The following is an 11,651-nucleotide window of genomic DNA, read 5'->3' on the forward strand; positions in this document are numbered from 1 at the left end:
GTTGCGTGGCATGAACTTCAAAAGACAAATGTCCTTCAAAAAGGTTTGAAGAGTGTTAAGAAACTGATGGTCATTGTGAAATAAAAGTCCCCTGCTTTTTACCGTCGTGCCATGAAAGGCGCCTGGGCACCTAGAGCTGGCAACCTTCTGATTACGGGTCCACTTCCTTACCCACTAGGCCACCAACACGACCTAAATGTGTCCTCTGATTTTAACCATCACCCTTGGTGAGCCGTGGGCAGCCATGAAAGGCGCCCGGGGAGCAGCGTGTGGGGACGGTGCTGTGCTCAGCAGCACCTAAAACTGGCAACTAGACTAGACTCGACTAGAACTGGCAACCTTCTCATTATGGGTCCACTTCGTTACCCACTAGGCCACCAACACAAACTAAATGTGTCCTCTGCTTTTAACCCATCACCCTTGGTGAGCCGTGGGCAGCCATGAAAGGCGCCCGGGAGCAGCGTGCGGGGACGGTGCCTTGCTCAGCAGCACCTAGAACTGGCAACTAGACTAGACTCGACTAGAACTGGCAACCTTCTCATTATGGGTCCACTTCCTTACCCACTAGGCCACCAACACAACCTAAATGCGTCCTCTGCTTTTAACCCATCACCCTTGGTGAGCCGTGGGCAGCCATGAAAGGCGCCCGGGAGCAGCGTGCGGGGACGGTGCTGTGCTCAGCAGCACCTAAAACTGGCAACTAGACTAGAGCTGGCAACCTTCTGATTACTGGTCCACTTCCTTACCCACTAGTGTCCAACACTCAGTGTTGGAGAACCTATGCTAATGATCTGGGCAACATTCATTAACAGCAGTCAAGATGTAATTGTTGTGAAATAGTTGTAATATAAAAACAGAAGATGACTTACTCTGTTCCTGAAGTGAAGATCACTTCAGGATACATTTTCAAAAAGCCACAAGGAGCCGCAGTGGAATGACAAAGCATTGCCGACCCCCAGTGTACTGGGCTCATTCTGTTTTTTGATTTGCTGGTAAGTAACCGGCGCTGTAAGTGACGGGTTTATTAGCCAAATAAGTAATATTCTGTGTCAGAAATACCATGTGTGGTGGGAGTGCTCGGCAAAAGACTAAAACGAGTGACACTTCAGAGCCCTGTTTTGGTATGGTTAAAGGATGCTGTGATTTGAATTTTTTTGTAATTTAATCATAATCAAGACGGGCATGTAAGCATGGACATAAGACTGGGGGGCAGAAGCATAACATTTTTGTCTTTTTTTATTTTATTACAAAGTGCAGTATCTCCTTCAAAAAATGTCCAAATACCTCTAATTATACTGATCGGCCTATTTAAAAACCTCCAATAGATCATCTGTGCAAAGTCAATAAAGTGAAACCTTTTCAGTAGAAAACTACTATTGGACTATTTTGTGCAATTGTACACTATATTCGTTTCTCAGTCTATAATCTTAAATGATCTTCATGTCTCCTGCTTTATGTAACCCCTCCCTCACAAAATTAAAATACTAAACAAAAATATCTAAGGATCAAAATGACATCTTTCACATATTTGGACACATTCTTCTGGGCTTTCAAGCTATGTAGCTAAGAGTCCCTTTGTGATTTTGTCTGTTCTTGTTTCCTCCAGGCCGCAATGACTTCGTCCTCCTCTTCCTCCAGTTCCCTTTGGGCCCGTGCCTGACACCTCTGTCGTAACTGACTGAGGAAGGAATTAACTTCGTCTTCATCATCCTCCCGACTGGCTTGCCCTCTACTTTCAGTTTTGCTACTGCTGTATGGCGACTGAGTAGCAAATCTCCTGCTTGTGGGACATTCCTCGTACCCGTCTTCACCAGCCGCCGTGTAGGACCTTCTGTAACTGTTTGTCTCAGAAAAGCCATTGAAAGCGCTGTCCATTCTGGGTTGATACGCTGGTTCTGGACTTATGTCTCGACTGGAATCGGCGTACTCGCCATCGGCCTGGTACCTCGAACCAAATCGCGATGCAGAGCAATAATCCTCTTCTCCCTCATCAGCCATGTAGGAGGCCCTGCGATTTGAGAAATCATACTCTGAAGGTCCCGGCTCCGCATCATACGAAGGCCATGGTGCCTGCTGCTCTGCCTCCCCCTCATCGTAGGCTTCAGATTTCTTGGTAGGAGGTCTGACATTCCGCAGCCATTCATCAATGCTGCTGCTTTGATCTCCTCCCAGTCCAGAGATGTTGAGTCGTCCTGACTGGCCATAGTCACGGCTCAATTTGGGGCGCGTGGCTGGTAAACCGGTAGCTCTGCCCCCGCTAGACTTGACCGCTGACCTTGCCGCACCTGTCTCAGGGTCTGTCTCATCCTGTTCGTCATCCTCAGCTTTGTTTCTCTTCTTCTTGTACAGAGTACTGCGCTTGTTGTCCTCCACAATTTTCTTCTTCTCGTAGGCTGCCATCTTGTCCTTCATTTCCAGCTTGATCTCTTTGTCCATGCTGTCTAATTTGCGCAGGTTGACCTGGTCCTGGAAGAGGCTGTACAGCGGCACGCTGGTGGTGGTGATCTTACTCCTTCGCGAGCCGAACCCGGAGATTGCTGAGAGGCTGGACGCCCCACCAGCGGAGAGCACGGACTCCGGCCGGCCACGGGAGAGACGGCTCGAGTAGGAAGCCCCGCTTAGCATCGAGGCCTTGTCATCGTCCGCGCCCCTAACCGAACCCAGACGCGACCCGGCCCCGAAACCGAGCACGGAGCCGGCCGTGGAGGGGGCCTCTCCCTGCTTCTGCATCAGGGTCTCTGCCACAACGTTGGCGATCCAGTTTTGAATGCCGGCGAGGTTGACCATGGGCTCTCCTCCCGGCGCCCGCGAGGCGGCCATCGGGACGGGGGGGGCGGGCGGCGGCCGCGCACTGCGGGCTAGCGAGAGGACGGACGACCCGCCGCTCAGCACGGACGCGTTGTCGTCCGCAGCAGCGCCCGGGGCCGGGAAGGCTCCGGCGCAGAAGGCCGACAGCGGGATGGCGCCGCCGCCGAGGGAGCTCTCGCTGTCCCAGCCGCACATCGACTGGCTCTCTTCCAAGTTCCTGCGCGACTGCTCCAGCAGCTCCTCGCGCCGCTGCCGCCTCCGGGCGGTGGCGGAGTCTTCGCCACGCGCCATCTCCAGAAGCTCCGCCTTGTTCTCCTCGCCTCCGTGCTTCTTCTGCTGCTTCAGCTTCCAGCTCTGGTAGGCCGTCAGGCTGACGTCCTCGAGCGAAGGTGTTGGGGTTTCCCTCTCCTTTTGCTCTCCGTTTTCGCCCCCATTGTCTGTTTCGCCCTCTTTTTTGTTCCAACCAAACTGGATGCGTTTGATCTTCCAGCGCTCCAGGGGTGTCAGCTTGTCTTTGTTTTTCTTGCAGAAGTTGTAGAGGCTGCTGGAATCAGACATGATGCTCTCCAAATCTTCATCAATCTTCTTCTTCCGCTTGTTTTTCGTAGTGGCCTCATCTCCAGTGGTGGCGCCTCCGTCGTCTTCCTCGTCCTCCTCTTGCTCCCTTGTCTTGTAGCGAGCAGCTGCTTGCTCTTCGATCTCCCGTAGACGCTGCTTCCACAAGTCTGAGTAGCTGCTCCTGCTTACAGTGGAGACAGAATCTGAGGCCTGACACCGGGGACGTCTCTTCACCCTCTCCTTTACGGCGCGAACATCTTCACTGGTTACGCTCTCCAGGTCGTCAGCTGGCGGCAGCCGTTTGCCTGGGATGGGCTCGCCATCGTCCTCACCATCACTCAGCAGCTGGGCCTCCCACCAGTCTTCATTCTGGTACTTCTCGTTGCGATTCTGCCACTCCCGGATCATGTTGTCCACGTCATCTTCATCCTCTTCATCTCCTTTTCCTGGGAGTGCAGGGTCCTCCCTTGCGTTGACCCCGTTTGGCACACGAACAACGCCTGCTCTTAGGGCGGCGGCTGCTGCAGATGACGCTACGCTGCTCATCATACTAGCAGTGTCCTCCTCTTCCTCCACCATGATGGAGTTTGCCTTAACTCCCATCATGCTCTCCTCCTCATCAAGCCGAGCACGAGCATCGATGACGGAGCACTGGCTGAGCGTGTCGTCGTCATCATCGCGCTCTTCCTGAAGGTTCTCGTTGAATTCACGCAACTGCTTAATGAAGCCCTCGTTCGGGTTGATGGCACGTTTTTTTCTAATCGCCAGCAATGCCTCCATGATGGTCATGTTTTGGAAGATCATGAGGTAGGCAGCAACCAAAATCGCTGAGCGACTTACGCCCATCATTGACGTCACCAGGGCTTTACCTGTGAGACAGAAGCAAACACAGTTTAGGGAAGTCTAGTGCACCCAACCACACACACATTAAAAGCCAAAAGCAGAAACTACTTCAATGCTCTGCAACAATTAATCACACATCTCATCTCACTATGTGTGCCCACAGTGCCCCTGGCCCACCAGGTGGCATCAATTCACATGTTTGCTTGGTCCCACCAATTTTTACAATCAGGGTGATTTAGATCCTTTAAATGTTGGAGAGTTGTGTTGTGATTTGTTTGATTTTCCTGTTTTGTGTATTTCTGGCCATTGTGCCATGTGTTTGTTGAATGCCTGTGCCTCCTTACCTTCCTGACCGGAGCATGACGTGTCAAAATAGTTCCAAGAATTTCCTTTAGGACTGTAGATGGGTTCAACTACAGGGTGGGCCATTTATACGGATACACCTTAATAAAATGGGAATGGTTGGTGATATTAACGTCCTGTTGGTGGCACATTAGTATATGCAAGGGGGCAAACTTATCAAGATTGCTGGTGACCATAGTGGCCATTTTGAAGTCGGCCATTTGATCCAACTTTTGTTTTTTCAATAGGAAGAGGGTCATGTGACACATCAACATTTATTGGTAATTTCACAAGAAACAATGGTGTGCTTGATTTTAACGTAACTTTATTCTTTCATGAGTTATTTACAAGTTTCTGAGCACTGATAAAATGGGTTCAATGTCACCAATCATTCCCATTTTATTCAGGTGTATCCATATAAACTGCCCACTCTGTACAGTTATAGCTTAACTTTAATTACATTTTCTGCAACATTATGTTGCAGACCAACCAATACGATTGGCAAACAAATGAGCTGCTTTACAGTTTAACAACACTGTACATTTCTTAGTGCTGACTTATATTGCACAGTCAGATGCTGCTACTTAGCAAATGGCTTAGCACATTAGCATAGCAAATTTTCTCAAACACAAACTTTTAGATGGTTTCTATAAATTGTAAAATGGATGGATCCCAGTTCTAGTTTCCCTTCAGTTGATACATTCCTAATACTCCTTGGACACCGGGTATGCCGGCGGAGATCACAAACGCGAACCCATGGCTGTGACCGGGCCAGAACATTCAGATCTAAGGACTGCGATGGGTGAACTAGCGAGTGTGACTTTAGTGAAAACGCCCGAGAGTCTGAATATAGAAGAGCCTTGTCACTGTCCTGACATCTCGAAATGCCCTTACTGTTACGGTTATTGGCAGAGACTAAATAACCAGGGGATCAGTTCTAAAAATAAGCCGTTAGCGCTGCCTTCTGACATGCTGAGTGAAGAGTAGCAGACTTGGGCACATGGACCCCGGCACATGGATCTGAACCACAGATTCTTTTAGCCTGTGCTGACAACACAGGGCTTGAATCTGGGTCATGGCACATTAGGGAAGTCCCTTTTAATTCTGCTCAGATGAATAATCGCTGAAGTGTAATCGGCACATGTCCAAAAATACTGGAATACTGGTTCACTTAGACTTGCAGATTAGGGGAACTGTATTTTTTTTTTATGTTCTGTTTTCCATGTGACGCCCTTAAGGAGACAAATATTTTTATGATGGGATTCTGTCACAATGAAATAGGATGCACTAATTGTACATTTTATTATTTATGCATTATTTTTCACCCCCCCCCCAAAAAAGACACTTTAAATGCATTTTAGACATTTAAGTCTCCTCCAGGCCTTCTGCAGAACTTGTCTTACCCCTGTGTGTCAGTAAGGCTTCATCCAGAAACTCAGCTGCTGTTCGGAAGTGCTGGGCGATATCGGCATCGGGGAAATCATCCAGCTCAATGCCCGTATAGGTGATGCTCATGCCTGCATAGAACGCCTCGCTCGTGTACACTCCAGTTCCATGGGCCACATTCAGTATATGAGTGATGCCCAGTCGTTTCAGACGTGCTTTATTGACAGCTACAGACCTGCACAGAGAAGAGGTTACTGAAGGTCAGCAATGTAAGACTTTTTCAGGGGGAACTTCAAGATAAAATCTTTTTCTAATGCAATCTGGAAACAACACTTTTTTAAAAAGTTACATATGTAAGATTTAAAGACACAATTTAAAGAAAAATACAGATTATTGCACAAATAAATTATTGTTCTAAGTATTAGTGAAAGGTTTTTAGCCTCTTGGGCACAACTTCTGAAAACCTCACTTTTCCCCAATAAAGATATTGGGCCAAACTTCATCCACTGGGTTAAATGGAGCCTCCAGGCGGTCCTGCACCAGAGCCCTCTGGATGTCCAGGACACAGGGTGTGTTGTATGGACTTCGGTCGTCGATCATGTCCTTTACGCGGTTGTAGAGGTCCTCAACCATCAGCTGCTCTGCAGTTTCCATCATACTTTCTGGCATCGGGGTGATCCTGACTTCCTTCTGTGGCAACTCTTCATTATAAATACCAGTGGCATAGACAGTAATTAATCAAAAAATTTACCAAAAGACTTCATCTTTAAATAAATATACTGATTCAGAATGATAGCACAATTATATCTAGAATCCCTTGCAGAGGGATCATTTGTGACCACAAGAGGGAGCTCAAGAAACAGTTACCTCTTAAAGTACACGTCCTGCCCTTCATGGAATCCCAAATAAATTGTGAAATTATGATTTTCAGTTAATGGGTGAAGACTTTAATTTACTCTCCTCCTCTGACTAAAGAATGTAAAAGGCTTGCACACTCTTTGTAGTAAAAATCATCAGGCCAGTTTTTTAATCGTTGCTATAAGGTATTTTTATGGTATGGTATACCATAGCAGTGAGATGGTAGTGGGATATTTGTGCTGCATTAATAAATAAATTTAAAAAATGTATTAATAGGATCTCAATCATTTCAATGCCACTGTTCTACACAGTGTAAGGATTAGCTATTGAGTTAAAGAATCTGGACTGTACAGCAAAAAATGTTGTTCACCCTCATTGATGATCTTTTTGGCAGCCACAGCTGATGAGAGATGGATGGGCTCCATGAAGATGCTTTCAGAGTTGGAGAAGCCTGAGATCATGGAAAATCTGTCTGTCATGGTGGAGAACCGGTCTGAGGCTGTGGAGAATCTACCATACACAATATTTGAGTGATTATTGAGTAGTTATAAAATCTGACATTTAAGTAATAAATCTTGGCTGGTATACAGTAAAAACTAAAAAAGAGCAGTAGGCTTTTATCCTTTTGGTGTTGTCCTTATGCCTATGTAAGTTCTAGGCAATGCTGCAGTGATTGTCATTGTGACACAGCAAGCACAGCACACGGTGACATTACGAAATGTGTCCTCTGCTTTTAACCATCACCCTTGGTGAGCAGGGGGCAGCCAGTGTGTGGGGACGGTGCTTTGCTCCGTGGCACCTTAGTGGCACCTTGACAGCTCAGAATTCGAACCGGTAACCTTCCGATCCTGAGTCCGTTTCCTGTGTTTGGTTGAACTCATATGGGTTGGGTGTGCAGTACCTGCTGGGGGACGGACAGCGCAGGTAGTGGGACTGGATGCTCTTGACTCCCCCCTCCTGATCTTCGCTCAGAGCCATCTGTTCTACCTCATCTGCCTTATCACCAGGAGATGCCATGGCAACAGTTGTCCTTGGTTAAAATAGGGTCTCATGAATGTACAGAAAATGTTTGATAGCAACATAAAAACAGTTACATACACCAGTGGCTGATAAATAAAGTCATTTCACTTGTTCATAGAGCCGAAGTGATGATATGAGTCACAATTTGTCATGTGCAATCATACCCGGCCACTCATTTTGTGTTCCCGAAATGAACTTATTTTTATGAAACTGCAGCAAGTAATGGAGTTAGACAATCAACTCTAATTTTCCCTTCCTTTAGAAAAACGATATCTGAATACAAATTTCTCCTAAATTAACCATTAGAATTTGGCAAAAATGTCTTTGAAACAAAAGGGTTTTTTTCATACCACAAAATGTGAAAATGTCCTTAAGCAAGATTTCATCTCTGCTGAAACTGATGGCCTGTTTTGAAGTGAAAGTGAAGTGATTGTCATTGTGAAACAATGCAGCACAGCACACGGTGACACAACGAAATGTGTTCTCTACTTTTAACCATGACCCTTGGTGGGCAACCACGACAGGGGCCTGGGGAGCAGTGTGTACTTTGCTCAGTGGCACCTCAGTGGCACCTTGGTGGATCGGGATTCGAACCGGCAGCCTTCTGATTACGGGGCCACTTCCTTAACCACTAGGCCATCACTGCCCCTTTTATTCTCTGTGATGCATTCTGTCATCATATGTAAACACTAACACGATAAGCACAATGTGTTAAGGTTCGGTGGTAAATACATTATATTTATTTATAACATGGTTTGTTACACTGCAATTAACACTATAAACACAACAGTATAAACTACATTTAAATTCTCTTGCCCCATGACGTTATTAGTATTTTAAAATAATAGAATTTAAACAAAATATGCTATTTAAATAAAATATGAAATATGACATCTTTACAGTGGTGACAAAGTGAAGAAAAAAATATGCTGATTTGCCTATAAAAATTATATTTGTTCAGCAAAAGAAGCAATTGACTGATGATTAAATTTAGAGACAGATGGAAGTGGAAGAAAAAAAAAAGACATCTGCTGTTGAAATAACTATAATCATGTACAATTTCCAACAATTTTTTCTTTTATTTTCAACATTTTCGACTTTTCCACAACAAACTTTATCATTAGGGTTTTTTTCCCCCCACAGACCTCTGGTCTCAGAGTGTGTGTGTGTGTATAAGCATTTGCCTGCACTAACCGGCATGCTTGTCTATATATAGCCTCAGAGACAGCTGTGAATAGCCCTCAGCAAGGCCACAGTATCAGAGAGAGACGAAAAACCTGGGAAAGCAAGAGGCCGACAGCAAGATGCCAAACTCCGAACATGTTTACCTGCCTAGTCAGCGTCTACAACCTGCGTACCTGCAGATGACCCCCCGCCCTTACCTGAGTCTGTGGGTGCCTGAGCCGGCTTTGTTGGAATTCCTGTGGGAGGTCCTGGAGCCAGGGTGCAGGGAGCGGGCCTTGTGTGACTGATGTGACTGTCCTCTCATATCAAGCACAAGACCCTCCACCCGAGGCCACCCCCCCCAAAGACACCCGAAACCACCGCAATGACCTCAGGGTGTTTGCACTGGCATTACTCAACTCAGGAAAACACTGGAACAAATACTGCAGTCTACAAGCAACAGACACACTTATTCTGTTATTCCAAGAATACAGATACTTTGCAATAAAAATATATTTCATAGAAGTTATGATGACAGTAGTTATCACAATATATCATGGAATTCAGCTGAAGGAAAGGGCAATACCATGCTCTGGATTGTGATGATTAAGATTATTGATTAAATGAGTATAGATGTGAGAGCCCACTAATTAGACATCTAATTAGTGGTTTGCACAGAGGACATAAATTCTTGTATAATACCTGTGGGTCAAGCAAAAGGTAAGGCATGCTGGAAATAACTGTTAATTATGCGGCAAGACACAAAAATGGTATAAATTGTTGACACACATGGACATCATGCACAAATATAGAAGATGTCACAAATATGCTCACGCAATGACATATTAGGTTCCTTCTTTTTTAATTACTATTTTTGGTCCAGCTCTTTAATACCAGTTTAGGGATTAATATAATAAAGTCAGAAGAAAATACAATTTTAATGATGCAACGTTAAAACACAGCACAACGGAATGTGTCCTCTGCATTTAACCCATCACCCTCAGTGAGCAGTGGTCAGCCACAAAAAACGGGGAACAGTGTGTGGAGATAGTACCTCGATCTGAGGGGACCGCAGTGACACCTTGGCGGTTGAGGATTTGAACCTGCAATTTTTCCGATTCTGCTTCCTTATCTCCTAGGCCACCACTGCCCAGAAGTATGAGCAGATGTGTTTTCTGTACAAAGGTCCACCAGAATAAGTGAAGATAAATGAAGTGAAGAGACTAGAGTAAGTGTCACCAACCCTGGTCCTGGAGAGCACCTATTCTGTATAGTTTGAGCTTAACCACCATTAAAACCACCTAATTCAATCTCTTCACTTATTACTGTCCAGTTTTTGAGGCGTGGTGCAACATGGAAAAATATAAGCTGTCCAATGAACATTTGGTTTGATGTTTAATATCCTGTAGATTTAAGACTAATGGTTATCTCCCTCCCTAAATATGTCACGTGACTCCAGTAATTGATTTCCCTGAATAGCAAACCGACTATGTTGACTTATTGTCACCCAACCGTTGTCTACTTTCAAAGAAAGACCGATTTCCTTTTCATTCCTACTCCCTCATCTCCTCATCTCATCTTCTCCTGCTCTTGATCCGTCCCTAAACGTGAACGTCAGCATCCGTGGGGTGCTGTGGCAGAAGCCGTCCCTCGTTCGTTCCCTCGTTTAGCCGCACCGGGGTTCACGTTCCCACTAACACCTGCTCTCTTACTGTTCTGCGTCAGAACCGTGACAAAATATAATTACAAAAATCTGCAACACACATTCAGTTCCTATATTAAATGTTTAATTGGCTTGCCATATTCACTTTGTTTTGGTCGGGTCCTCTACATACGATTTAAATGTCACAGTTACTTGTACCCATTTGGCAGTGCTGTTATCAGCATTTGGCCACAACTCAGTCTCAAATGGCAATTAATTAGCTTTCCAATTGCCCTTATCTTCCATGAACAGCCAAACATAATATAGACAGACCACTTAAATTAGAAACTATAATTAAATCACGAGCAAATACCTCACAATAGCAAGGTGGGTAAAAAGGCCAAATCTATAAAAAGTCACAAACAGAAATCACGGCCTCTTGTCTGAAATGGCAAGTTATATGCTACTCATAATTTTAAATAATCAACACGTTACATCAATAATGTGTTGATTATTTCCAATTAACACTCAGTGTTCCTGTTTTTGTATGTCAAACTCCCCTCAGGCCAATTACATTTATTCACTCTGTGACCCCTGCTACCACCTCTAATTAAGAGAATTTAATTGCAAGTCTCTTCACTTTTCATCAGGGAATTTTTCATGGGGACTACAGACACATCGCACGGTTTCCAAGTTAGCAAATTTAGTAACCAGTGCACGGGCACAGTGAAGTTAACATTGTTGATGGTGCACAAATGGTGCAGACATTTATTTTTTAGAATTTGTAGAGCAGGAACTGCTTTATTTAATGTAACTGCAGTGACTGATCATTTTGTCCCTACTGCCATCAAAAAGCATGCACACTAGGTGGTAGCGACCTCTGATTGGGTGAGTGAAAGAAGGGCAATGTTCGTACTGTCTGTGAAAGCAGATAATTTAAATGTGTACTGACAATTTAATCATTAATATATATATTGATGTTTTATCAATATATATTCAAATATATGCTTTCCCCCTTTTCCTGTTCAGT

The 11,651-nt window shown here is 45.1% G+C and overlaps 1 protein-coding gene across 1 annotated transcript; it reads right to left on the minus strand.

Moving 5' to 3' along the window:
* Positions 1-1,218: 1,218 nt before the first annotated feature.
* Positions 1,219-9,297, minus strand: dusp27 (dual specificity phosphatase 27). The gene is made up of 6 exons (XM_028955534.1): positions 9,198-9,297; positions 7,697-7,825; positions 7,166-7,305; positions 6,407-6,638; positions 5,955-6,172; positions 1,219-4,235 (listed from the first exon to the last, which is right to left on the minus strand). The coding sequence occupies exons 2-6, from the start codon at positions 7,810-7,812 to the stop codon at positions 1,564-1,566; spliced, it is 3,378 nt and encodes a 1,125-aa protein (XP_028811367.1). The 5' UTR covers positions 7,813-7,825; positions 9,198-9,297; the 3' UTR covers positions 1,219-1,563.
* Between the last annotated feature and the right edge of the window lie 2,354 nt (positions 9,298-11,651).

The sequence above is a fragment of the Denticeps clupeoides genome, chromosome 15, assembly GCF_900700375.1.
Source record: "Denticeps clupeoides chromosome 15, fDenClu1.1, whole genome shotgun sequence".
Lineage (NCBI taxonomy): Eukaryota > Metazoa > Chordata > Actinopteri > Clupeiformes > Denticipitidae > Denticeps > Denticeps clupeoides.